The 27,776-nt window shown below is 36.8% G+C and overlaps 1 protein-coding gene across 2 annotated transcripts; it reads left to right on the forward strand.

The window, feature by feature from the left end:
- Positions 1-229: 229 nt before the first annotated feature.
- Positions 230-25,832, forward strand: zc3h7ba (zinc finger CCCH-type containing 7Ba). 2 transcript variants are annotated; one of them, XM_084106468.1, is made up of 23 exons: positions 230-497; positions 1,202-1,277; positions 1,747-1,783; positions 1,967-2,164; positions 6,682-6,840; positions 8,106-8,186; positions 8,324-8,380; positions 8,517-8,556; positions 12,122-12,291; positions 12,377-12,620; positions 14,173-14,231; positions 14,356-14,458; positions 14,673-14,834; positions 15,181-15,386; positions 16,339-16,439; positions 17,829-18,010; positions 19,559-19,614; positions 20,792-21,030; positions 21,123-21,228; positions 22,584-22,692; positions 24,245-24,372; positions 24,446-24,618; positions 25,153-25,832. In XM_084106468.1, exons 2-23 carry the CDS (start codon positions 1,219-1,221, stop codon positions 25,331-25,333), a joined length of 2,850 nt encoding a protein of 949 aa, XP_083962594.1. In that variant the 5' UTR covers positions 230-497; positions 1,202-1,218; the 3' UTR covers positions 25,334-25,832. The 2 variants fall into 2 exon arrangements, with proteins under 2 accessions (XP_083962594.1, XP_083962595.1); XM_084106469.1 differs by having other exon boundaries at positions 252-497; positions 24,449-24,618.
- Positions 25,833-27,776: the final 1,944 nt, after the last annotated feature.

Here is a 27,776-nt window from a genome sequence, read left to right on the forward strand (position 1 = left end):
CGTTATATCGTAAAGTCACTGTAACATGACAAATGTTACTTTTATCAGCGCTGTTCGGGATGGACCAATCACAGATGTCGATGATTCCTGGAAATGGGTTATTTGAATTTTACTTTATAATGTTTATTAATACGTGTTTCCATTTGTATAGCAGTTATCGACTCTATAAATTAACATTTTCACAGTATAAACGTTCTTAATAATGAATAATAATAATAATAATAATATCAAAACGTTCAGAGTGCGATTTGAACGCGGAGTCGTGCCTCCTGGCGGAACGGTCGCGTGCGTCTCATGGGAAGCGGTTATTAACTGGAAACATTTGTCGAGTTCACAGTGCAGTGTTGTCGACACATGATACGTCTGGAAAATGTCTTGAAATTGATCAATTCATAATCTGTCAGTCATTCCTCTAATGTTTTAGAGACGAACCACAAAATAGACACGCGCGAAGCTCAAAAGAAAGCGCGTTAGGTCTTGATTTTCTCCAGACACAGGTGAGTTTAACTTAGTGGAGTCATCTGGAAAGTTTTTGAGTTATTGTGATATGACTGTATTCGGACGTTATATTTGCTGTTTGGTGACTGACTTTGTGTGTTATTGGGTCCTCGTTTTGAATGTTTATTTCTAGCTGCTTCCGTTTCGTTTTTGCAGAAACTGGGAGGAAGTTCTCTTGGGCGTGTTTCATATGTCCACTAGTTCTTCTTCTAATACACTAGCGGTTTTGAGTAGGATCTGAGCATGTATGCTATAATATTTGTATACTGTAATAATTTCAAAGTATTGTCACCTCCTTCAGGCTTTGATATTTGGTGTATAAACGGGTGAATAAACACGTAAAGAAATGGTTAACTTTATATGTAAAAGACTACAAATGGTTAATTGGTTAACAGTAAGATCTCTGACTATGTAATGAATGGGGGAAACTAATATAAAGTTAAGTAAAAATGGACAAATATCATATAACTGTTGTGAACTCTTTTAAAATGTCACTTTTTTAGGTAATGACAGTTTTAAATTGTAAACTTTACAGGTCTGTAAGTGTTAACATCTTCACTGTATTTTTACAGGTTCTTTAAATCACATTTTTTTCTGTAAAAAAAAATCAAACAGGATTTTTACATTGCACTTTTACATTGAAGGCATTTGTTGAACAGATGGTAATCATGAACTTTTACACATGCTTTTGTTTGTTTTTCAGGCTTGTGATGGTCAAACATGAGCGCTGAGCGGCAGAAGCGCAGAGAGGAGATTCAGAGAGCGCTGAGCTTCATCAAGTACGACAAACTATCAAACCCTGCGGCGAGAAACAAATACTAGATCGCTCTATTATTCTCGGACCAGATTGTTTAGATCCGTTGCCGATTAGGCCGGGAGAAAGAAGATTCACCAACACGTTGTTTTTGTCAAAATGCTTTATCTCTGAAGCATGTTTCATTAGATTGTGCTTGGTTTAATGCAGTGAAGAAACTTCTTCAACTCTATTCTATCAGCGAACACTTTTAGTGCTACTCAACTGGCTGGTCGTGGCTCAAAAATGAGTTTTCACTTTGTTTTGATAGTAGATTGTGTTGGCATCCAATCAAAGTGTTTTGGCACCAATTCACGCATTATCTGGTCAAATGCGACAGATGTCAACATGAGCGGATTGTGTGAAACAAGCCAGTCGAGAAGCACTGATCTACTCTGTCATTCTCCACTATTACTCTTATCATTTTGAGTGACTGTTTTTATCCGTGTCTACAGATGTTCTCTGCCTTATCCGGACCCTGCAGGCTATGAGGTTGGAGGATATTCTGCACACAAATGCTAATCTGAATGAAGACACATTCGCAATATTTCACCATAGTTTAGCTGAGTAAACTCACTCAGACATTTAGCATGCTGGTACTGTTATTATAGCTCTAAACGAATGTTAAAAAGATTCATAAAGAGCATTTGTTTGTTTCTTCTGTCCCTGTTGCAGGGCTTCGTGGTTCAGCTGGTGTGTGATCTCTTGGACGAGGGCAATGCCGCGTTTCGAGAGGGCGAGTGGACTCAGGCGCGGGGTCATTTCAGCGAGGGCGTGAACGTGTCTCTTTACGCTCAGGGCGAAGGGCTTCACGTTCCCGACGCCCTGCTGGAGAGTCTGTACATCAACCGCGCGGCCGCACATCAGAACATGGTGAGTGTACCTGTGTTTACAGACAAATCTCTGAACTTGACTTGGGCACAAAGTTGGAATATTGCATAAAACATTTTACGAATTTACGTTTCCATCCTGTGTTCAAGAGAACAAAATCGTCACTTCCTGGGAAATTGGTGCAGAATATCTGTAACAAAAGTGAAAGTTGCTGCAATCGGGGAAGAAACTGTGGCTCTTTTTTCCTATATTATAAATGAGTTGCGTCTCAGAGCGGGAGACGAAATGCAGTGAGCGCTGTCATGTTCTCTTGCGTTCAGATGCTGGTGTTTGAGAATGCAATCATGTGAGACGCTTCTGGGAGGAAATTAAACTAAATTATTTTGATGACAGACTTTGGCTCAGGCATTTTAGAAAGACTGAACTAACATTTGTAATGCTGTTCGATGAGATCGCTCTGCTGGTTTGTCCAGTTATGATTGCTCTGCTATTATGTGGTCACATTTTTATGATCACATGATTTGTTGAGGTAAAGTCACAATATTTTTTTTCATAGTTTTTGCACGCCGTCTTATCAGTAAAAAAATGATCCGCCTCAAAAGTTTTTTTCACGTGCATTTTTTAAATGTATGCACATTTTAATGTTTTCCTTCAGTGTTTTTTTAATGCAGTATCCCAAAATCTGCATAAAAATAGATGCCAGGGTCTCTAGACTCCGATTCGATCATGATTTCTGCAGTTTTAGCTGTAAAGTTCCTGTTGGATGTTTTATATTTTATGTTGCATAATGAAAATATTGATTACTAATAATAGTAATCAGTGATAAGTGTTTTTTTTTTTTTTTTTTGGTGTCTTGACTTGACATCACACTTTTTAATTTAAAGATAGTAAATAAAACATGCATAACAATTGCATTAAAATGAATATATCGCAAACTTACTAAATAAGATATAATTAAAAAATAAATCAACATAAAAAAATCACAATAAAAATTAAATCTTTAAAATAAGTGATTTATACTTCATAGAAACTTCTTGATTCTTAATTCTCACAAATAAAGAAACTGTTAAAAACATGAATTAAAAGTGAAAGTAAACACTGGAACCAAGAGTGCTCTCATTAATCTAGTGAGTCTGTGTGCTTCGAAGGGTATTTATATTTGTCGTATAATCTATAAAGTAGAGCCCGACCGATATATCGGCGGGCCGATATTATCGGCCGATATAAGGCATTTTCCTAACTATCGGTATCGGCATTCATAATGGCCGATAAATTAATATTTAAAAAAATGCAGCGATGCAGTGATTTATGTAAGGATGGCGCTGGCGCTGCTAATAAAGCACCTAAAAGCTGTCACAAAGAACTGGCAAAAGTGGCAAAAAAATAACGGCCGCGTCCGGTGTAGACACAGTGTTAAAGCTCATTCTGCTACGTTACAACATCAAGCAATATTCCAATAATTTATGTAATTATAACACTTTATATAGTGCCATTTTGCATTAAGAGTAGCCAGATGGACACGCGAGACGCAACACGTTCAGAATTAATACACTTTTAGTAAACTACAGAACAGCGCGAGCGGGAAGCGGCGGGCAGAGAACGCGTCCGAGAATGGACACTGCATTAGTGATATAAAACGCACACACACAGGTCTGTTAAATTAAGCAATACTTTAAAGGTAGTCTAATATTTTTCTGACTAACAAAATTACTGATACAGTAAAGGGTAGATTTAAATAAAGAAAAACGAAATTTAAATAAAGAAAAACGAAATTTAAATAAAGAAATTAAACGAAATTTAAATAAAGAAAAACGAAATTTAAATAAAGAAAAAAGAAATTTAAAAAAAGAAATTTAACGAAATTTAAATAAAGAAAAACGAAATTTAAATAAAGAAAAACGAAATTTAAATAAAGAAAAACGAAATTAAGTTAAATTAAAAACGAGATTAATTTAGATTGATAATAACGGGTAAAAAGGCTAATACATTTTGTTTCTATTATTCTATTTTCCACAATGTCAAAGCAACATAGCTTAATCCAAATAACAAGCTCAGACATGCACTTCGTCCATACAAACTCCGCTGTTCTGCGCTCTAGCCAGAGAACACTCCCGTTGCTGGAACACTTGCGCGTCGGTTCTATTTCCGCGTGGCTCGAGCCGCACCTGAGAGACGCGTGTCACAAGCAGGCAGTGTGCAAACTCCAACCTGTTAACATGGGAGCCGAAATAAAAATGGCCATGCCACGCAGTCAGTGTGTCGCCGGCCTTATTCAAGCGCGAATGAGAACCGTTTCGCGGGGGATCCCAGATGTAAAAAAAAAAAAAAAACGAATATTCGAATGTCAAATTTTCAAATCGAATACCAACCCACCGAACGAATATTCAAATATTCGGGTCCAGCCCTACTAGTTTCACGTTTAGTACATTTTGCTTACTACTTATTTAAAATAGTATAAAACTACTGTACATATGTAATTATAAACGTCATTATGATATTATTAATTTTACTTTACTAAAAAGATCTGAGTTCTTCCTCCACTGGTAGATATTAGAGAAATTAAGATTAAAAATATAAGATAAGGTTTTGTCAGTGACACTTTTGATATATTTATTGATACAAGTTATGTTTTAAATAATGTGACTAAATTAAAAGACAAAGTCGTTAGTGAAGATTATGCAACAGTATTTAGAATATAATATAATATAAAATGCAATGCAAACTAGTTTGGTTACAGCTCAAATTCTCATTCTATCATTTACCCTGCCTCCATTACATATCTTTGTCACACAAGTGTTTGATCACCACATTTGAGTGATCATTGCAAACCGTTTATGTATTTATTCTGTTTATACTGTGTATTCTATATACAGTACCCATCAAAAGTTTGTACACACCAATTGGAAAGTGTGTCCAAACTTACTGTACTATAATACACATAAATAATATTGCTACTGTATTATAATATACACATAAATAATATCGGCCGATATATCGGTATCTGGCTTTTTTTTATCGGTATCGGCATCGGCGCCCAAAAATCCATATCGGTCGGGCTCTACTATAAAGGTTCAGCCCTTTCGCCCCAGTATTCTCTGTTGCCTCTCGCCATTGGAAGAAATTAAAAGCACAGTAAGTTCAGTGTTCAAGCTTTTTCAGAGGTTTATTGTTCAGCTAGTGTATATAAACTCGACGGCAGGAATACATTAGCGCCAATAAGTCATGCGCTGGGAAGCAAGGAATGTTAAAGGAACCAGGCGAGGATATCTCCAGACATGGATAAGGAGCAAGGACGACATGATAGCATGAAAAAGAGCGTATTGAGCACTTCCCAAGGTCACAGATCCCTCTCTAACTCCAGCTAGATGTGTGTGAACTGACTGAGGCCTTCACCAGACTGCCAGACGAGGGACACTGTAAGAACCAGACAGATTGAGGACTTCTAGATGTGGTCAAAATCCTCCCATCTTTAGCGGACTGTTTGTGCTCCATTTTAATTTTAGCCTGTTATATTAATGTACCTACTGTGAGAGTCTTTGTAGTTAAGTGGGTACTTGACCAACTCGGTCAAACTGAATTGTGAAATCTATGTCAACACTAGATCCAATTAATCAAATGTGTCTTGTTCTGCACTCTTCAGAAAAACTAACAGCTGGATTTGTGAGGTCCGTGGAATTATGTTTAAAAAAAGTTTAACAAAATGTAAATGAGTCAATACATCATAATTCCTGCTTACATTCTTACACTGATTCACTATGGTAAGTCTATTATAAGTGTTTATATTTTAGACATGTCGGGATTGTTTTCGCGGGAAAAAGCGTACATGCTTCACTCGCCCATGCGTGTCTCGTGTCTTATTGGTAAATAGAGAAAAGTTGATTCAGTTACTTTGACTTTGAGTAAGATTAGTCGTCACAACGAGAGAGAAAGGTCGACATGGAGCCGATAAATCTCCAACCTCCGGAGAATCAACGGTTTAAAAAATAGGCGAACAGAGGCGAAAAGAGAACGAGACAGAGCTCGTAATAAAACAAGAATCAACATAAGCTTGGCTTTTCAAAGATGGTAAAGCTACAGCTAAAGTCTGTAGCTAGTCAGCTTGAGATCTTTCTAAACTGGTTAAAAAGCATATTGCATATTACAAAAGCACAACCATAGCAATGTTCTTCTGCAAAATGCGTGCTGTTCGGGGGTTTTTAACCACTAAAAAAGCCAAAAGTTATATGGTGTACCTTTGTAGTGTAACTTTAAATGATATAAATTCATATTTTCTGAATGCCGACAGTAAATGAGAAAGTATTATAGTGTGTGTATTTCTATTTTTAAAAACGCTAAAATACTTAGTTTTAAATGTCATTCACCTTCTTTGTTTATCAGTTCTGTCTAATTATAAAACGGACAGTAAACTAGTGAAGACGGAGAATGGGAGCTCACGCACACGCTGTCAAAATAAAAGCCAGCTTCCGACACTTATCGGCCAAACAGAAAAAATTCTAATATATATCGGTCATGCACTGATCACCAATGAGTGTATAAGTGTTCTGTATTTTCTCTGTCAGGGTGAGTTTGACAGCGGGGTGAAGGACTGCGAGCGCGCGCTGGAGGTGTGTAAAGACAGCACTAAAGCGTTATACCGTAAAGCCGTGTGTCTGAAGGAGTCTGGGAAACTGAGAGAGGCGTATGACTGCAGCGCTGTGTGTCTGCTGGCCTCACCGCAGGTAAACCTCATCAATATGTAGGCAAATGTTGCTGCTCATTAATGTGTATTTTAAAGGAATTTAGTGAAAAACTAATAGTATTTAAAATTATTTTAAATATGTAATAGTATTTAAAATTATTTTAAATATGTAATAGTATTTAAAATTGTAATTATTATGTACAGTTATTTTATCTAGATTTTTACTGTATTTTATACTTTGCAAATATGTAATTTTATTTATCCAATGGGGAAAAAAACTAAATTAAGCCATTTCACACTATTCAATAATCTCTAAAAGGACAAATATTATTATATTTATTGGTTTATTTTTAATCTATACAGCTCAACCCTTATTAGTATTTGTACAATTAAACTAAATATATAAATGTGACATTTAAAGCTGTATGTCCCATTTTAAGAATAATTTAAAACATTTAGATTAGAATAAATAGACACAATTAATACACAGTAAATGGAAAAAAAAAACAGTAAAATGTTTAGCAATTTCAAAATTATTTGTGTTTATGAAATTAAACTGAAGTAAATGGTTAACTGGCGTAACTGTTGCTGCTCATTAATGTGTGTTGATATATTGGTGCTAAATAAACGTGATTCAATCTCTTCTGTTAAGTAATTTAGTGAAAAAGTAGTATTATTTTTTTACATTTGTAATATTATTTAATATGCAATATTATTTACCATTTTAATTATGTACAATTATTTAACAAAAATGTTACTGTATTTTATACTTTTAGTCATTTATGTTTCCAATGGGAAATAAAACACACTTAAACCATTTCATACTATTCAATATCACTAAAATGCCCAAAGTTATTATATTTATGTATTTCTTTATTTTGTAATCTATATTACTCAACCCCTTTTCATAGAGTTTATCTAAATGTATAAATGTGACATTTAAAGCAGCACAATAATTTAAAACATTTCAGTTAGACTAAATAGACTAAATTAATACACAGTAGAAATAAATACATAGGATTCAAAAATATTCAGCAATTTCAGAATGACAAATATTTAAGAAATTGAACTGAAATAAACGGTTAACTGGCATAACTGGGAATATTATTTATTAAATATGTATATTAAGAAAATTACTTATAACATTATTTATAACGAAAATCAGGAATGATTGTTAATCTCTGGGATATGTGTCTAATAAACAGATAAATGAACTTAATCTTCTGGAGCATTTTCAGTGTTTAGCTGCGCATTAGTTAGTGTTCTTGTCAGGGTTTTCAGTGACGTTTTCGGTGTCTTTTTCAGGATCAGACGGTCAGTAATTTGTCCCAGGAAATCGCATCCAGTCTTGGCCTGAAAAACAGAAAAGCGTACATCAGTTCTCAGGTAAATACCCAGAATTCCCTGCATGAAATGTTTTCAAATGTTATGTTTCAGTGTAACAAAGAAATCCTTCATGAAGATAATCATATTATTGGACAGATTTATTTGCATAATATTTTCTCTTTATTATTCTGTCTCAGAGTGGGAAAGCGTCAGGATTTGAGGACGAGGGGCTCGTATCTCCACCTTTAGATGAGGCAGGACTTCGTTCAAAAAACAAAATCAACATGTTTAAACTCTAATCAGTATTGCATGAATCTTGATCTGTGCGTTGCAGCTCAGATGAGTAGATTAAGACATTCTCCCTCTCTTGTGTTTTGTGTTTGTTTGCAGACATCGTCCGTTGAGCTGGAGAAAGTGGCTGACTCTGCAGGTACTTAAAGAGACATTTATTATTACTCTGTGTGAAATGCAGGGAGTGCAGCATGTTTTCCTGTAGCTCAGATAGTGAAGAGCAGCGCTAGATACACCAAGGTCTTTGGCTCAATCCCCAGAGAAAGCATGAGCTGATGAAATACTTTGAAGGCAATGCGAGTCGCTTTGGATAAAAGCGTCTGCCAAAAAGCATAAGATCTCACTGGTTAACTTGCAATAGCTAACATTAACTAACAATGGTGTTAGATTAGGACTTTTAACAAATTCTATAGAGTTATTGTTTAATGTTTGTTTATGTTTACTAGGGTTAACTTATGTTAACAAATGATGTGTAAATGCACACTACAGTTCCAAAAAAAAATCAGAAATTAGTACTTTTATTCAGCAAGGACACATTAAATTGATCAAAAGTAAAGACATTTGTAATGTTACAAAAGATTTTCTTTTTGAACTTCAACTTTATCAAAGAATCCTGAAATAATAAAATGCATCAGTTTCCACAAAAATATGAAGCAGCAAAACTGTTTTAAACATTGATGATAATATTTCTTACTATTATAAATGTTAAAAGCGGTTCTAGTTTCTTGAGCATCAAATCTTCATATTAGAAAGATTTCTGAAGGATCATGTGACACTGAAGACTGGAGTAATGATGCTGAAAAATTAGCTTTGATCACAGGAATAAATTACATTTTAACATTCACATAGAAAACACTTATTTTAAATTGTAATAATAAATTAAAGGTAGCGTAGGCAGGAATTTTCAAAAAAAAAAAAAATCCAAATTTGTTTAAACTTTCTTTATATATCAATACATAATTAAAATGTGAGTACTCTGAAAAAGAGAGTATAAAAATCGAGTGTCTGTAGTCCTCTCAGGACTGCAATAAACACAGCTACTTATTCCATTCGCTCCCACCCCCTCCCTTCTGGGCTCCTTCCAAAGCCACGCCCCAAAACACATGAACGCACGATGCCGACGTCTGCAGCTGGAGGACGCGTTTGCCAGTGCCAAGCGGAGGAGAGGAGCGCAGTGCATGTAGTGACATCATGTCAGAATCACATGTAATAAAATACCTAACTTCATCATTATGAATATAAACAACTAACATGGCTGTTAGTACTCACTATCAAGCTAGCATATCGATACGGGTAAAGTTTAAAATATATTGAGTTTGATTCGGTAACGAGCTAGTAACATAAGGCAAAGTATAAAAACAGGTTGCATTGATACACGTTTTACCATTACCATCAGTTACACTGTGATGAAGGTGAATTTCGTGTAAGATTCATAACATACGGTGTTTTGCATGTAAGCGCTTCCACGATGAAAGCACTGTTGGCTCTGAAGAGGACAAACGTTACACTCCGGTGACAAGTAGCCTACCTTTCTACCTTACTAGTTCCTTTTTTTTTGCCTTGTTTGCCTTCGCTGACTTTTTATGCAGGTACTGGGAATTGTGACTGCTCTTTCTCTGCCATTATTGTGATTCTTCCTTGCGATCCGTGTCTCTCTCCGTGCCTCTTCCCCTCTTCAAGTCAAACGGGTGCGCGCACATGCAGGGGTGGTTGCCATGGTAGCGAGGGAGAGTGACAGTCGACCCGGCCAATCATTTAATTCGTCCCGAATGGAAATAATGAGCTGTGTTTATTGCAGATTAAAAGGTCTAGAGTCACTCGATTTGTATACTCTCTTTTTCAGAGTACTTACATTTTAATTATGTATTGATATATAAAGAAAGTTTAAACAAATTTTGAAAAAAAAAATGTATACAATTCCTACCTATCCTGCCTTTAATAAAAAAAATAATAAATTGTAATATTTCACATTATTACTGTTTTTACTGTATTTTTGATCAAATAAATGCAGTTTTGATAAACAGAAGAGACTTCTTTCAAAAAGATGTTTTTCCATAAACATGGTAAGCACACTGTGAGAAATACTGTATTCAAATCAACAAAATCTTGACCCATATTTTTATCTGACTGCAAAAAGGTAAGGTGCTTTTACACAAAATGTAAATAAAAATACAACATGATAATTTATTTTTGAAATAATGATAGAGGCAAACATGCTGCATACAGTTTCACATGCCATTTTTATACAAATTAAGTATAGAATGTAGTGCACAGTGTTTCTTTTTTTTTAAATCTGTTTATTGAACTTTTACATTAATAACAGGATACAGGAGAATAGATGAAATTAAATGAAAAAATATTGTTCCCCGACCCAATAAAAAAATAAATAGTAATAATTAAACAACGTAAAAAAGAGTATTATTAATAATAATAATAATAATAAAATAAAAATCTCAATGCATATTGTAATAGAAAATATGTCAATCATAATGTCTCAAGCTGTGTTGGGGAAAGTTACTTTTAAAAGTAATGCATTACAATATTACGTTACTCCCCAAAAAAAGTAACTTTGCATTACTTTTTATGAAAAGTAATGTGTTTACATCACTTTTGGGTTACTGGCTGGACTTGCAGTGTTTCTTTTTTTTCTTCTATTTTTCTAAATCTATTTATGCCAAATATTAAGACCCTTTCACATGAAAAGTGAAGTGAATAAGCCTCAGGCTAAGGAAATGCATATTACGCATGAACAGTACAGGGCACCGCTCAAACAAACCTCTCAGCTTCTGCAATTCTGGATTAAAGAAGAATAGGGTATAGAGGGAACTTCCCATAAACAATAGTTCAAAACAAGACGTTTGTGGAACTGATTATTGCTGTCCATTAACCGAACTTCCATGCCTCTTATAGTATATAATATTATGTACCAATTAGGCTACTAATACTGGGGCACTCTCAGTCTCTCTCGCACACATACACACTCTGTCTCTCGCGTACTGTCGCTCGCGCACGCAGACACACTCGACACAATGCAAATACCTTTGCGGAAAAAATGGGATTTAAGTTTTTGTCTGCTGAGTTATCAATATAATGTGATACACATACCAGAATACCCCAGGTGGTACATAACAAGTTGTATATTCAGCTCTATTTTTATTTTATTTTTACATTTTTGATTTAAAAAAAAAAAGTATTGCAATATATCGCAATATGTATTGTACTGTATCGTATCGTGATATATCGTATCGTGACCCATGTATCGTGATATGTATCGTATCGTGAGGCCCTTGCTAATACCCAGCCCTAGAGGGAAGGAAGTTCAACTCTCTTATTTCTAAATCTCAGTCATTTTTGCTTATTAGTATGGTTGAATTAGATCATTGAAGGTCAGACTTTGGTTAATAAAGTGAGATTAAATACATAAAGTGTATTTGTGTAATTGAATATAGTTAATTATAAAAGTTTAACTAGCGTTACTTATTTGAAAAAGTAACTTATATTTTGTTGTAAATGGAAAAAGTAATGTTACTTTACTATCTACTTGAAAAAGTAATCTGATTATGTAACTCAGGTTACTAGTAATGAGTTACGCCCAACATTGGTCTCAAGTATACAATATATGTTGGATCGTTAAGTACGCAAGTGTTTCTTTTAAACTCTGCTGTTGATTGTGTGTGTTCAGTATTGTCGTCTCCTCTTGACAGCGTCTGAATGGCCGTCTCCTGTGTTACCGGCCCCGGTCCCCGTGAGCGACTCCCATGAGGCCCTGGGCCTGTCGGTGCCCGTGTCTCAGCCGCTGGAGGACAACGACCTGATGGGTGACGAGCTGGACAGTCTGCTGGACTGCATGTCCAAAGAGGAAGACACACCGCAGGTGAGGGCACTGAATATGAAATGAAACTGTGTGTTTGTGATACAGCTTATAGTTACCAGTTGAATCTTGCCTGTTTGGCTCTCAGAGTGGAGTCGTTCCCACCGGCCTGGTGTGTTTCTCGTCTCCGTCTCCTCGTCTTCCTCCCGCGTTCTTCTCCGTCGGGAGTCAGTTGAACTCTCTGGACTCTTTCACTAAACCTGAGATGAACTCCTGCTCCACCCTGGACGCATTAGACTCCATCTGTTCGTCCACAGACGCAGTTTCCCTGCAGCGCCCTCTGGTGGTGGGAGGAGACGTGCTCGACTCGCTGTCTGAATTCAGTCTGCCAGGTCCATGATTACTGTATTACCTTCTAGACATTTTATTTGGTAACACTTTATTTTGATGTCCCCTTTCAGCACTTTGTTGACTAAAGGAGCTTTTACACCGGATAGTTATAGGATCTAGCCACCAGAATGGTTCCCCGAGAACTAATGGTTCCCATAGGAACGTTTTCCTGGTTGCATTCGCATGCTTGTTGTTCTGACCTTTATTTTGACAGCGCTGAAAACACCAGTGCTCGCATTCTCCATGTTCATTAGTTTACGATCTGTCTAACAGTCTTGTCTAATATGTTATTAGATAGAACTGTTATACATAGAAAAGAGACAGTAATGAAAAGTTATTAGTGCAGTGGTTCTCAATTCCAGTCCTCGTGACCCACTGCTCATTTTGTATGTCTCTCTTATCTGACACACTCAGTTCAGTTCATGGAGTCTCTCCTAATGAGCTGATGATCTGGTTCAGGTGTGTTAAATAAGGGAGACATACAAAATGTGCAGAGCAGTGGGTCCCGAGGACTGGAATTGAGAACAACTGTATTAGTGTATGCTGTGTGGTTGATGTCCAGTGTTGCTGAGCAGAAATACATAATCATGTTTCACACGGTCTCCTCAAAGTCTTGTTGGATTTTCTCCTCAGTGTGAAGGTTAAGAGGTCCATCTATCACTGTTTTTCATGTTTGTAGAGTTAGTTTCTGGAGTAAATATATAGGTTATAATCTGTGTGTTTACACAGCCTTTTTAAAAATTGCGGGTGCTGGTGTTTCGCGTGTGTTCAGGTCAATCAGCGAACACTAACGTCACGGATAGTTCCTATAGCGCTGGTTTTTAGAGCGACTCTGAAGTAGGAGTAAAGTAGTTCCTCCAAAAGGAGATACTAAAATCATTCCTAGTTCCTGCGGTGCAAACACGGCAAAATCCGGGAACTTCCGCCAATAGTTCTAGGAACTATGAAAAGGTTCCTCTGGTGCGAAAGCCCCTTAAAAGTAACTTTGCAACTACATGTCAACTAACTCTCGTTTGAGTATTAGTACACTGTCTGCTTAATATCTGCTAACTCTTCGTTTCATAGTTATTTGCCATGGAAGTGAATCAGTCAATCAAAACTAACTTTATCTGGACAATAACTTTATTCTAGAGCTGCTGTAAAGCCAAAACAATCTCTGTTACTGTAATTTCCTATTATCACTGTAAAGCTGCTTTGAAACTATATGTATTGTTAAAAGCGCAATATAGATGAAGATGACTTGACTTGACAATTGTGATGGTTCTCCAACAGACATTCTACTGACTATAAGTACTGTAACTTTGCAACTAATACTACTAATACTCTAATGAGAGTTAGTACACATGTAGGTGCAACGTCACTTATACCCAGGAAGACTAGCTCGTTTCACTTTGGTGACAGCTAATGGGGATCCTTTTTACAATAAACAATAAGACTTTTTAAAGATTTGATTAATCTCTAGAAATAACAGTTATTAAATTTCCTCTTATATCCAGATTTTCAGAGACTGGGAACAAATAAATGAATTCTGCTGTGTGTTTATTTCTCTGTCAGGTGGGAAAGTCTGTCGTAGTTTTCTGCCGTCGGTCAAACTGGCGAACTCTTCTCATATGGTGAGCGTGATGCCTCTGACTGCTGATGATATGAACGCATTAGAGCATCTCTGTTTAACCTGAGAGAGAGTTCATGTGTGTGTGTGTGTGTGTGTGTGTGTGTGTGTTTGTGTGTGTGTTACAGAGGAACGGTCACATGACTTCCACACTTTCCTGTCTATCCAAGAACCCACTGGAACAAACACATGAATTTGCTCAAGCCTGCAGCAGCTGCTTCACTTCTACAGGTGATTCACATCTATCTATCTATCTATCTATCTATCTATCTATCTATCTATCTATCTATCTATCTATCTGATTTCTCTCAACATGGGGACAGGAGAGCTGTCAGATATTCTGTTAATTTAAAAGTAATGCTACTTTACTTGTTACTTGAAAGTAATCTGATTACGTAACTCGCGTTCTCTGGCTTTAACTCACGGGTCTGTGTGTCTCTCTCAGGTCCAGGTGTGCTGGATTTTGAGTTCAGGTCTGATGTGAACCACAGCTGTCAGAAGGATCTTCTGCTGTGCCGGCGAAGGGGCGGAGCTAACTCACCCTGGAGGCGGATCCGGCCCCGCCCAACTCGCAACAACTTCCAGGCCGCCTTCGTGCTCTGCAGAGGTGCGTCACATGTTCAGTGATTTAATTAACGAGTACTGGGGATGTGACGTGAGGATATTTTCCCATCGGTTAATGCTGCTGATTTGTGCTGCGACTCTCTCATTCAGCTCACGATTTATTAAGCAGACACATTCAGTTTTTAATTGTAGTGACTGTTCTCTAACTGAGCTAAATGATTTTATTTAAAAAAATAAAAAAATAATCAAAATCGACAGTAGGGGGCGGTGCTGCGGTGGGCAAGTGACGTAACTTCAGTTGCTTCTGAACACCATCACTATTGTAGCAAGCCTGACTAGTACCTTAACTAATGTGATTAAATCCTCCCTATGTGTGTGTGTGTGTGTAGAGGTGTTGGAGAGTCAGGTGTGTAAGTACGGTGAGGGCTGTACGTTTGCATATTGTCAAGAAGAGATTGACGTGTGGACGCAGGAGAGGCGGGGCTTACTGGTCCGAGAGCTGCTCTTCAATCCATCTGGAACCAATGAGAGACAAGCACTCAGCGTCATCACACTCCTGAACACACACACGGGCATGTTCATGTTCCTCTGTGAGGTAACAACACACACACACACAATTTGTGGTGAAAATTAACAATTCGATACGATTCTTGAGATTTTTACTGATGGATTTATTCCTCAGTTAAAAGAGTCTTATAATGGGGTGTTACTGATATAACACCCCACCTGATATAACACCCCACACAAAGTGAGTGCTTTACACGAAAAGGATAAAAAATCATTAAGTAATCATGAGAAATGCATAAGAAATAAAAATAACAATAAAAGCTAAGAATAAAAAAAATTAAAAAAAAATATTTTAAATGTTAAAAATACAAATAGGATTTATTTAGGTATAGTTTTTGTCCTTTAAATTTAGTCAAAAAGTTCTTGTGATATTCATTAATATTAGTCAGTTTTAAAGTTAAAAAAAGCTAAAATTGCATCTAATTTTAGTCAATGAAAACATTTGTTTGACGAGAGTGCAAAATAAATCGAAATATTCAAACTCTTTATATATTAATTGAATTGACATTTAAATGTGTATCAACACAAACATATTGTTTTGTTAAAACTTAATCTGTTGAAATAAGATATAATAACATTATTGACTATGATTGGATTATTACAAACATTCTTGTTGATAGATGTTCTTCCAAAAAAATTGTTTGTTCATTAGTATTTTGCCATGTTTCGCTTGTCATATTTTGTCATCATCATGTTTTAATTAATGCATTTAAGTATTGTTGTTTGACAAAATAAAAAAAAACATTGTTATTGACCACTTTAATGATATTAGCACTCAGCCTTATGTAGGACAAAACTGCTTTTTCTAGAGCACTTACACTTCTTATCATGTAAGTGACATCATTTTACACAGATACATATTTATTTATAATAAAAGTGTAAATAATGACCTGGATCAGTGCTGTGGATGTTGAGTCGTGTGTTTCTAATGGCTAACGCTTCTCTGTGTGCGTCTCTGTTGTGATGCTGTCCTTCATCAGGCCTGTTTTGACTGTAAACCCAGAATGATCAGCAGACGCTGGAAGGAGAATCCAGCTGTGTGTGCCAATCTACAAACACAACATCAGTTCGACAAGAAGAAGTACGTGAGAACAACATCCATCCATCCATCCATCCATCCAGTGTTGTCAAAGAGTACAGACTTCGGTACCAAGTCGGTACTGAAATTTAAAAATGTGACTATACCAGCATTTCCCTCTAGCATTATGAGCGCTGTTGAACAGATTCTTAAACACCTCTGATTGGCCACTGTGTTCACGCGCTCAACATATGTCTCTGATTGGCTACAATGATCAACAATGACATCTTTGACACTCTTCACCAAGCGCTTACATAGATAGCCTACACACAGGAGCTCTTAACTCTTTAGAACCTGAAGCTAAAATAGGTGTTTTTCACATATTTAGATTTTTTTGAGTGTACAATTCTAGATTGCAAGATGTCATCTTTTTCAGAAAAAGATTAGCTTTCAACAAATTACATTTATTGACCATTACTGTGTGTGGTGAGTTTGTAAATAGAATTTAAATAGACAAAAATAAAAACGAGAATAAATTTACTGATTTTTATTTAGAAAAAATAAAATAAAAAATCATGAACGAAAGAAACTAACACTTTAAAGTTGGGAAATGTATGAACTATAATACATACAGTATATACAAGTCTTTTTTTGTGACATCGGGTTGCACAGTTTTCATTTAGGACACTTTTTTTCATACAAACGCACACACGACATGCTAAGATATGTGAAAGAGTAACGGCCATCCGCTTCTCCAGTTTCATTAAAAATCATCCCAATCACCTCTTCTGCTGTCTACCACTTCTTTCACCATGTATTTGTTTGTTTCTTTTATTATTTTATGCAATCCAAAACACTCTAACCTGTCGCGCTTCGTATCTCTCTGTTCAAATCCTTCCTTCCCGTGCTGCCAAAAATCTGCTGTCATTTGCTGACGGAAATCATGAAATTACCGTAATAAGCCGTATATTGCCGAAAAGCGCATGTTGTCTACTGTCAGGGGCAATTTGAATGGTTTTGATAGTGCAAAAGGTTGAAGAATTAAGGTAAAATGAATACAGCTTGTTGGTGTGTGTCGGCGACGACACAGCCGGTTCTAAAGGGTTAAAAGCAGTGGATGTGTTAGGGATCTGCTGATAGACGTGTATCGTCACATTTTGTTAAATTTAAGTACCGACTTGGTACCGAAGTCGGTACTTTTGACAACACTACATCCATCCATCCATCCATCTATCCGTCCTTCAATCTATATACATCCATCCGCCTACCTATCTATCCATCTATCTATCTATATCTCATTCTGTCCATCCATCAATCCATTGGTTTCATTATTGTTCCATCCATCCATCCATCAATTGTTTTTTATCATTATATCTAACTGTCTCATCCATCCATCCGTGTGTATATATTATAGATAAAGCATCTCTGAGTGTGTGTGTCTCTGTCTGTCAGGTGTTTGGTTCACGTGGTGAAGAGCAGCGCTGTGAGTTACAGTAAGATCCGAGTGCTGAGTCCTCACTGTCAGTTTGACGTGTGTCGCCATGAGCTCAGTCTGGGCTGTAAGAGGGAGGACGGCTGCTGCTTCGCTCACTCGCTCATCGAACTGCAGATCTGGATCCTGCAGAGAGACTCAGGTACACACACACACACTCACTGGAGATCTCATATACACACACACATTAGAGACTCTGGTACACAAACACATACTGGAGATCACACACACACACACACATTAGAGACTCTGGTACACATACACTGGAGATCTCTCTCTCACACACACACACACACACACACACACACACATTAGAGACTCTGGTACACACACACTCACTGGATATCTCAAATACACACACACATTAGAGACTCTGGTACACAAACACATACTGGAGATCACACACACACACACACACACACACACACATTAGAGACTCTGGTACACATACACACACTGGAGATCTCTCTCACACACACACACACACACACACACACATTAGAGACTCTGGTACACACTCACTGGATATCTCAAATACACACACACACATTAGAGACTCTGGTACACAAACACATACTGGAGATCTCACACACACACACACACACACACACACACACACAAACACACACACACACACACATTAGAGACTCTGGTACACATACACACACTGGAGATCTCACACACACACACACACACACACACACACACACACACACACACACACACACACACACACACATTAGATACTCTGGTATACACACACTGGAGATCTCACACACACACACACACATTAGAGACTCTGTTACACACACACATACTAGAGATCTCACACACACATACACACAATACATTTACACACGTGTTATTGACATGCGACAGAAAAAATAACATGGCACAAATAAGTAAAAAAATGCACAGACGTGACATTTGCAGTGGGACAAAAACAACATTATTTTAGTCAAGTATCTGTATATACTCACTTGTTTTATTGTTTCATGTTTTATTGAATTTTCAGCATTATTACAATTGTCATATAAAAATGAATTATTTTACTGTTACAATGAAACATAAATACTAAATAGACCAACAATTTAAAATAGAAAATAATTAAAAATAGAGCCAAGGTTTAAATATACAAATTACCAATCTAAAATATTATAAACATGATCTGCATTTATTCATTCATCAATTTTCAACACAGTGTGTTGTGATGTTTGATATTGTTCTTTTCTTTGAGAGTTTAAAAACGAGTTTTTGCACAATAATGATTGACAGGATTGTGTTTGCTCTCTTTTTCTCTGGCTAATTTTTTATTGCTATGAATTCAAATTTTGTTTACAAGAGAATGGTAATATCTTAAAAAATACACACATTAATACTTTATCAAAATAAATAGTACTATGACAATAATACTAATAATAATGACAATTAAGACATCAGTTATGTATGTAATTATAGAAAAGAAAAGATATATATATCACAGTCTTTTTTCATTGACCCGTTCATGAAATGTTTTGCAGCGCTTGTATACCTGTATTTGCTGCTGAACAATTGTGATTCGGATCTCAGTACCAGCTGTAAACCGGCCCAAGTAGTTCAGAATAAATGACTGTTTAAATGGATGTTTTATGTTTGAGGTGCTGCATTACATCAGATAAACTCACCAAACTTCATCTCTCTGTGTGTTTAGGAATCAGCCATGAAGAGATCGTGCAGGAGTCCAAGAAACACTGGAACAAACAGCGTGTGAGTCTCTTCTCAATTATTACATAATGTTAATATAATCTCAAAGTATTTATTCAGTAATTATCATTATTTATTCAGCCTGGTGCTGTTCTAAAGTTGTATGACTTGTATGAGGAAATGTTCTTCTCATGCTTGTCAAAACATGTTTTTTAGATTAGTAATTTAGATCAGTTATTTGTGCTTTTAATATTTTGCTCTATTTTATTTCTGGTCTTTTAATATTGATGTTTCATTGTAACAACTAAATAATTTAGTGTTTTAATGACAATTTTCCTTAAAGGTGCAGTGCGTAATGTTTAGCGGCATCTAGTGGTGAGGTTGTGAAGTGGAAGTGATGTCGTCGTCTGAGACAGCAGAGAGTAGCCAGTTCAGCAATGAGGTTTCTTTAAAAAAATAAATTAAGAAATTAGGTTTACTTAATTATTCAGTAAAACGATATGTTGTGAATATTATTGTTACTTGTTCATCATTGTGTCAGTGTTTTATTCACTGACTTTAGCTTTAGCTTCATTGCACGAAGAACAACATAGTGACGAAACCCGGCCACTGTTTAGGGCTCCTGTAGAAACATGTTGATGTAAGGGGACCCGCGGTGTGTGTAGATAGAAAAGGCTCATTCTAAGGTAATAAAAACATATCGGTTCATTATGTAAGGTCTTTATACACCACTGAAAACATAGTTATGTATATGAAATTGCATTTCTGTCAACAGATCCTCCTAAATATTACACAATGCACCTTTAATACCTGTAATAATTCTTAAATGCCAATAAAACATACCATTATTTAATAACTGCGAGAAAAACATTTTCTTAAATTTCTCCATTTGTGCTCTGTAAAAGAAGGTCATACAACTTTAGAAGAGCACCAGAGTAAGGAAACAATGATAAATGGTCATTTATGAAATTTAGTTGGTCTTCCAACTCTTCTGGAAGCAGATGAGCAAATGAAATGTGATTTATTATTTAGTGAAAATCTTGACTTTTCACGTTGCTCATATACGGCGTGAGTCTCATGGGATTATTTTATTTTAGAATTATCCTTCAAATGCTTAGTGTTAGAGGTTCGATCCCTGTGAACACTAGTGCTAGTGATGACTTAGTAAACAGTACTAATTAGTACTTAGATTGTGTCATAATGCTTGTAGTGATCAACTCTTTCTGTCTGTCTTCATCAGCCTGTGATTGTGGCTTCGCGATCACCAAACAAAATCACTGCTGCCAAATCAAAAAGTCCAATCAGAGCAGAGCAAACGAATGGGAAGGTGCAGGGAACAGGAAGTGGTGACGCAGCTGAGGGCAAAGGTCAGGAGCTGGAGCTGATGCTGAAGTTCGTGTGCGGTCAGTGCTGGAGAGACGGGCTGGTCAGCGAACCGGACCGAGCGCTGAAGTACTGCACTGCTAAAGCCCGACACAGGTGCAGATGGACACACACACACACACACAGACACCACACCTAAACACACACCCCACCCGTCTCACTCTCTTCCTCTGTCTGTCTCTCTTCAGCTGGACCAAAGACAGGAGGGTTTTACTGGTCAAGTCTCACGAGAGGAAGAAGTGGGTCTCAGTGCGACCTGTGCCCTATGCCAAGACCTTTCCTCAGCAATACGACGTGAGTGAAAACAACTCCTTTACTCTGTTTGATCCACAGATGAGATGAGGTTAGTTGACCTGCTGGACTCTGTACTATTCTCTATATCAGGGTTTCTCAAACTCGGTCCTGGAGGGCCACTGTCCTGCACAGTTTAGCTCCAACCCTGATCAAACACACCTGAGCAAGCTAATAAATGTCTTCAGGATCACTAGAAACTCACAGCTAGGTGTGTTTGATCAGGGTTGGAGCTAAACTGTGCAGGACAGTGGCCCTCCAGGACCGAGTTTGAGAAACCCTGCTCTATATGATATACTTGTACTAGGGCTGACCCCTAATAGTCAACTTACCGTTAGACGACTTAAAGAGGCTTAGTCGACCAACATTTTATTAGTCGTTTAGTTGGAGAAAAAAAAAAAAAACTTGAAAAAGTGGCGAAATCACGCATGAAATCCAAACATTTGCCTATCATTTATCAACCTCAAATATATCACTTGAAACATGCATGTAACAGCACTTTACAAGTCTGCTCGCTCTAATGTTAACCTAGATGAATGTGCGCTGTTATTCGCCGTGTGTGGAGAGCGCGTGCTTACTGCATGAGATACAGATAAGAGAAATGCAAACTGTAAAGGGTCTACTTTTATTTTTGTACACTCACAATAACAACAAAACGTTGTGCTTTTGTAAAATAATGGCGGTTTCTGTCGATTCGGTCTTGAACTTGAGCGCATCACATAAATTAACCGAAACTCAGTGTATACTTGCCTCACAGACATGAGAAATATATCTATAGAAAGCTTGAATTTTTTACATTTGAATGAACAGATTCAAATGGATAATAAATATTCTCCGATTGCGAATCCATATAAAACGTGCATATATGGGCGTCCACTACAGCGGAGATGACGAGTCAGCATCATGACTTAATCTCTGCAGCCCAAAACACAGAAAACATTACCAATTAATTATTCAAATGTTTAGTCAGTCTCATTCTGTTTTTTCATGACACATTCATAATCATTACGTTTGCCGGCGTGCTGTGGCAAGCTTTATGTTTGAATTTGTGCACTGATCAGGCTATAATATGTATTTTATATAGGCAATTAAAGGCGCATTATTATGATCTATGGCTTGTTAATATAAATGCGCGATTTGTTGACTAATGGCTTAAATGAACAACTACCAGTCGACCAGAAAAATCTCTAGTCGAGGGCAGCCCTAACTTGTACTGTTATAAACTCATAGTATGGAGGACCTTATTATTACTCAAGGAAAACTAGTGAAATACCAAGTCTAACAGTCAATCTATTATATTTAATAAGGCTGCTGAAACTGTGAGCTCTTGGTGTCTAACACTGAATGTTTCCCCACAGATCTGCATCCATGTGCTGAAGCAGCGTAAATGTCATTACATCGGGAACTGTTCTTTCGCTCACAGTCAGGAGGAGAAGGAGCTGTGGACGTACATGAAGAACAACGGCTGTGAGCGTCAAACCAAACGCAGTCAGCACTGATGTGTATTCATGCGCTGAAGCTCAAATCACACACCATCCGTCCTGTGTAGTGTGATAGATGAGGATTAGTGTTAGGGCTGATTGATTTAGGGGGGAAAACAAATTGCAGTTTTTCTGATAAAAATATTTGATTTACCTGCAAAGTTGTTCAGAATGAGGAGATCTAACAAGTATGAATGATGCATGTATGTGCGAAATATAATATACAATCATTTAAACACACTTAAAACATGATAGTTCCTCAAGTTTTGCACAGTTTTGACCTCTGGGATGTAGAGTCAAACAGACCCACAGCTTTTCATTCTGATATTCCACTTTAACCATTTTTAATAGCTGATAAAAGTTGATTGGTGTCAGTCATGTTTTTAAATAATCATAAAGTTCTTATGGAGATGATGTGATTACTCCGCGCTGTTTACAGTAAGCTTTGTTATCGTTTTTCTATGTAAATATGCGCTAGATGATCGTCTTTGACTGTTGCACCACGTCTCGCAGCTTTTTCAGCCTTCTTTTCTGTTCATCAGCGCTGCGGCTCTGCATTTGGATACTTTTATGTGCGTCTCGCGTTTTTAAGAGCAAAAACATGTCCTGTTTGATCATGTCCCTTATGTCTGTCACTCAAACCTCAAAAAATTGTGTCAAATTGAGCAGATAATGAAACTAAAGCACTTCTCCCTCATGTGGGCGGATGAATACAACCGTAGGGTGTTTAAAGGTCACTTCCGATTACTGACATCACAGAATTTACTGGTATTTTGGAGCTGATGTGTTACCAGTAAAAAGCCAGAACAGTGTTGCTTGTGTGAACAGCGTATTTGTGTGTTTACTAGAGGAGTAATGATAATCTCATGTCATGATTCGATACATGACGATACTGAACTCACGATACAACATTATTGCAATACTCCAAGACATATGATAAAAGGTTGTTAAAATGTTGATTAAAATGCTAAATTTGATATTACATTGTGTGTAAATGAATAGGCTTGGACTTGGTGCTGTAAACCCAAAGCACAGGACAATAGAGACACCAGAATAACAATATTCATGATTCTGAAGCTGAAAATACAGAATTATTTTAGACAAATATGTTTGCACTCTTTCACTGACTAGATATATTTAAAATAATATAGGCCACTTTTTAGTGGTAAACTTAAGACATTTGGCATTATCAGGACCCACAAATATTCCCCCATTATTATACATTATATTCAACATTATATACAGTAGTTTAATGAAGTACTGAATGTAGTACTAAAACTCTGAAAACTTGTTTTTTTCTCTCAGTAATTTATATTTTGGGTGAACTATACACAATACAGATTGTCACTTTCCACGATACATATTGTTGAATTTTTGTATTGCGATAAATTGTGACATAATATATTGTTACACCCCTAGTGTTTAACGGTAAAGTCATTATGGTAACTTTATGGTAATTTACCGGGATTGCTGTGTGAAAGGGGCTATAGTCTGAATGAATGATTTGTTTAATTGAGTTCACATGCTCTCCGCTGCAGTCACAGACATCCAGCAGGTGTTTGACGTCTGGCTGTCCAATCAGAACAGAACGCCAGATGGCACCTCGCCGCCTCAGCCAATAGAAGAGAAGCAGATCACCATGCCGACGGACTTTGCAGAACTGATGGTATGTGTTTACTCTTGCCGTTCTCATGTTACTGTCCTCCACGTGTGCTAATGGAGTGTGTTTGTTGGTGCAGCAGGACAGTTTCTACTGCCCTCTGTGTGGGAAACACAGTAACAGCGATCGGCAGTGGCAGCAGCACATCTCCTCAGAGAAACACAAGCTCAGGGTGTTTAGCGGAGAGGGAGAGGACGAGAGTCTGACCTGGTCATATCGCTTCCCTGGACCCTGTTTCTCCATCTGTCCCAGGTACACCATCACCAGTCTTCAAGTCAATGAACATCATCAAGAGTTCCTCAGACTGGTCAGAGTAAACCAGCTCCCCTCATCTGTCATTAGTTTGAGTAACCAAACTATTCAAAGTAACGACAGAACATTACTTTGAATATTCAATATTAATATTGTGACTCGGGGTACGTTTACACAACAACGATATGCTTAAAACGGAGATGTTTTTCCTTTAAGGTTTTCCCGCGTACAGACGACACTGTTGTCAAAACGATCCCCATTCACACGGATCTGCGAAAAATCAGGCCATTAGATGGCGATAAAACACTACAGACTCGACATGTAATACACATGTGGATGACGTCATCTTCAGAGATTCGCATTTTTGTTTTTTACAAGGAGACGTTTTCAGGCACCCAAAACGCTGTTGTCGTGTAAACGAATGTTGTGTAAACAGCCCCTTAGTCACGTGTTGATTGATCAGTGAAGGTGGTTTTTAACAGCTGTCATTAGCAGTGATCTTTGTCCTCATTGGCGGTGGTGTTTGATTGACAGGTTTGATGATGGTTGTGCTGATGGCATGAGTTGTGACTTCGCTCACAGCGAGGAGGAGCTTCAGGAGTGGCACAAACGGAGGGATTTTCTGCGCTGGACGTTGGACAAAGCCAGAGCCGACAAGCTGATTTCCCCAGATGACAATAACTTTGGGATTTACAACTTCCTGCTTCAGAAATAAACAAACAAGCTCACATTTGTACTGTGTCTGAGAGTTTGATCAGCTGAGAGTTACTGCAGGTCCTGATGAGTGTTCCCATGTTTTAATGAACGGATCTTTTTCTTCATGTTGCTTAAGTCGAAAATCTCTGCTGAGAAACAGCTGGGTTCAGTTCAATACATTAGTTTGACTCTGGAGTGAATCTGGATCTTTTGAACTGCTGTTGGTTATGTTCATTCTGTTCATACACTGAATAAACGTTTCATCAGTTAGACAGCGATCAGGACACTTTGTCTTTCAGCTGTTGATCTGCATGCAGGATTTGTCCAGGACTTCAATAAGAAGAGCACAGAAGTGTTATTTTTGTAAGTTTGTTTTATTCTTACGTTAATTCACTGTTTGCACAAGAAAATTAAGCGGTAAACATTTTGACCTTTGTATTATGTTATAAACATTATTTTATGAATTATGTTGAATTGTTTTAGTATCTGTTTTTATTTGAATAAATGAATGGAATGTATGTCTTCTCTTGTTCTCTTTTCTGAACCCAATTTTTCATGTTCGTAATTGATGTGAATCAAAGGAAATGGGTCATTATTATTTTTTATTGGAAATCTTGTCATGTGTTTCGCAAGGACAATTTGCATCTAACAAAGATTTTACTTAGTAAATGGTTGGTTATTATTCATAATATTTATACTTTGTGAATAAAAGAGATGCTTTGAATGGGGCACGAGACAAAGTTGCAGCGTTAGCAGCCAGCGCGTGCACGTTCTGTTTACTACGCACGCACGCGCCTGCCTGATTTTGCAAGTCACTTTCCAGCAGACACAAGGTAAGCTTATTTGATTGATCAATCCTGATTCCATCGTTTTTGCCTACGTTACGTTTAATCTCAATTTAGATGTGTACAGTTGTGTGCATTTGAAAGCATTCTAATTTAATTACGTAGGCTAATTAAATACCATGTTTGGTTGATTAGCGCACGAACAGTCTCCCTTGGTGGCCTGAGGTAAAATCTTAGAGATAACGTTAATGTATAGTTTTATTTATTTTAAGTTGGCCACTGACCGCGACAAACTGCAGAATAAATACTTTAATATTTTATAAACTTCAATTGTAGTAGTAAGGTTAAAAAAAAACAAAAAAAACACCCCATTTTTTTCTTTTAAAATAAACAAACATTTAACCCTTGTGCATCCTTAAGGACATTTTTGTCCTTTTCAGTTTTGTTTTTTTGATCACTTTGCCTGTGTTAATGCTAACTGCATAAAATTTGGCACGGGTGTGCCAAACATAAACACAAGCATAACATTTTCATGAGAGTTTTTTGACTTGGACATTTTTGTCCCTTTTGGACCTACGAGTAAGTTTTTTTTTTTTTTTTTTTTAATGTTAACTGCATGAATTTTGAGCTATTATAGAGCCAGTTGGATAAATTATGCAATGATAATTGTGTGCGTGTGTTGGTATGGATGTCAGAGTGTGGTTGGTATGTGTGTTATAAAAAAAAATAATAATTTGTGTGCATGTGTGTGTTTGTAGTATTGAGAGAGAAAACTTCGACTGCAAATAACAAAGCCAATCACTGTGTTCACCAGTGGAGTTTTGCTGGCATCCAATGGGGAAAGTTTGGTACTGCGCCCAAAATCTTACTGAAAGCTCATTTTTTGAGATATCAACCTCAAATTTGGAACACAACTTATTTAGATTTATGGCTTTGATTTTTCTAGCCGTTTTAGAGTTCAACTTGTTTCATAAAATATATATTTTATATAAAATAATATTCATAAATCATTTTCATAAACTTAAACCTATATAACTTTTTTTTGGATTTACTTATAAAAAAAAAAAGAACTTCAACAATAATCTGCCAAGGGTATTCTTTAAAATGATACCAAAGTTAAGTCTGTGCTCCCAAGCTTCAACTTTTTATGACAGTTTTTTGACATGGACATTTTTGTCCTCTTTGGACCTATGAGTAACTTTTTTAAATTAATGCACAAGGGTTAAAGTAGATTGACATTTGCACTTGATCCATGACCATGACGGATTTTTTTAAAGCTTTTTAAACCAAATTATCAAATATTCGTATTTCAGCCTCACTGCTCCAGCGAATTGTAGTAGTTTTGTACATTTAAGATTTATGAGACTCAATTTGTAATCTTTTTCACTTTTTTGAGGCTCCATACATAACTTTGTATTGTTGGCACTTCTCCTGTATTGCCTCCTTAAGACGAATCACTTTGTTGTATTCCTCACTTGGATAAAAGTGTCTGAAATATGAAATGGAAGAAATATGTCAAATGTAAATTGATTTTCTGGTAATTACCTTTAATGTGACAGTAAATGTACCTCTAGTGAATGAGGATTACACAGAACAGGTGGAGAGTCAGTAACTGGTTTGGTGTCTCCTGTCTCCAAACACTCACAATCAGCACGATAAACAGATGTGTGTTTATCA

Source organism: Abramis brama (genome assembly GCF_963993115.1).
Source record: "Abramis brama genome assembly, chromosome: 1".
Classification (NCBI taxonomy): domain Eukaryota; kingdom Metazoa; phylum Chordata; class Actinopteri; order Cypriniformes; family Leuciscidae; genus Abramis; species Abramis brama.

Excerpts from the sequence above, each read along its gene's own strand:
- zc3h7ba (XM_084106468.1), top strand. The coding sequence starts at position 1,219 with ATGAGCGCTGAGCGGCAGAAGCGCAGAGAGGAGATTCAGAGAGCGCTG. Across the intron at positions 16,440-17,828 it reads CATCAGTTCGACAAGAAGAA|GTGTTTGGTTCACGTGGTGA; the intron begins GTACGTGAGAAC and ends TCTGTCTGTCAG. Across the intron at positions 21,031-21,122 it reads ACTGCTAAAGCCCGACACAG|CTGGACCAAAGACAGGAGGG; the intron begins GTGCAGATGGAC and ends GTCTCTCTTCAG.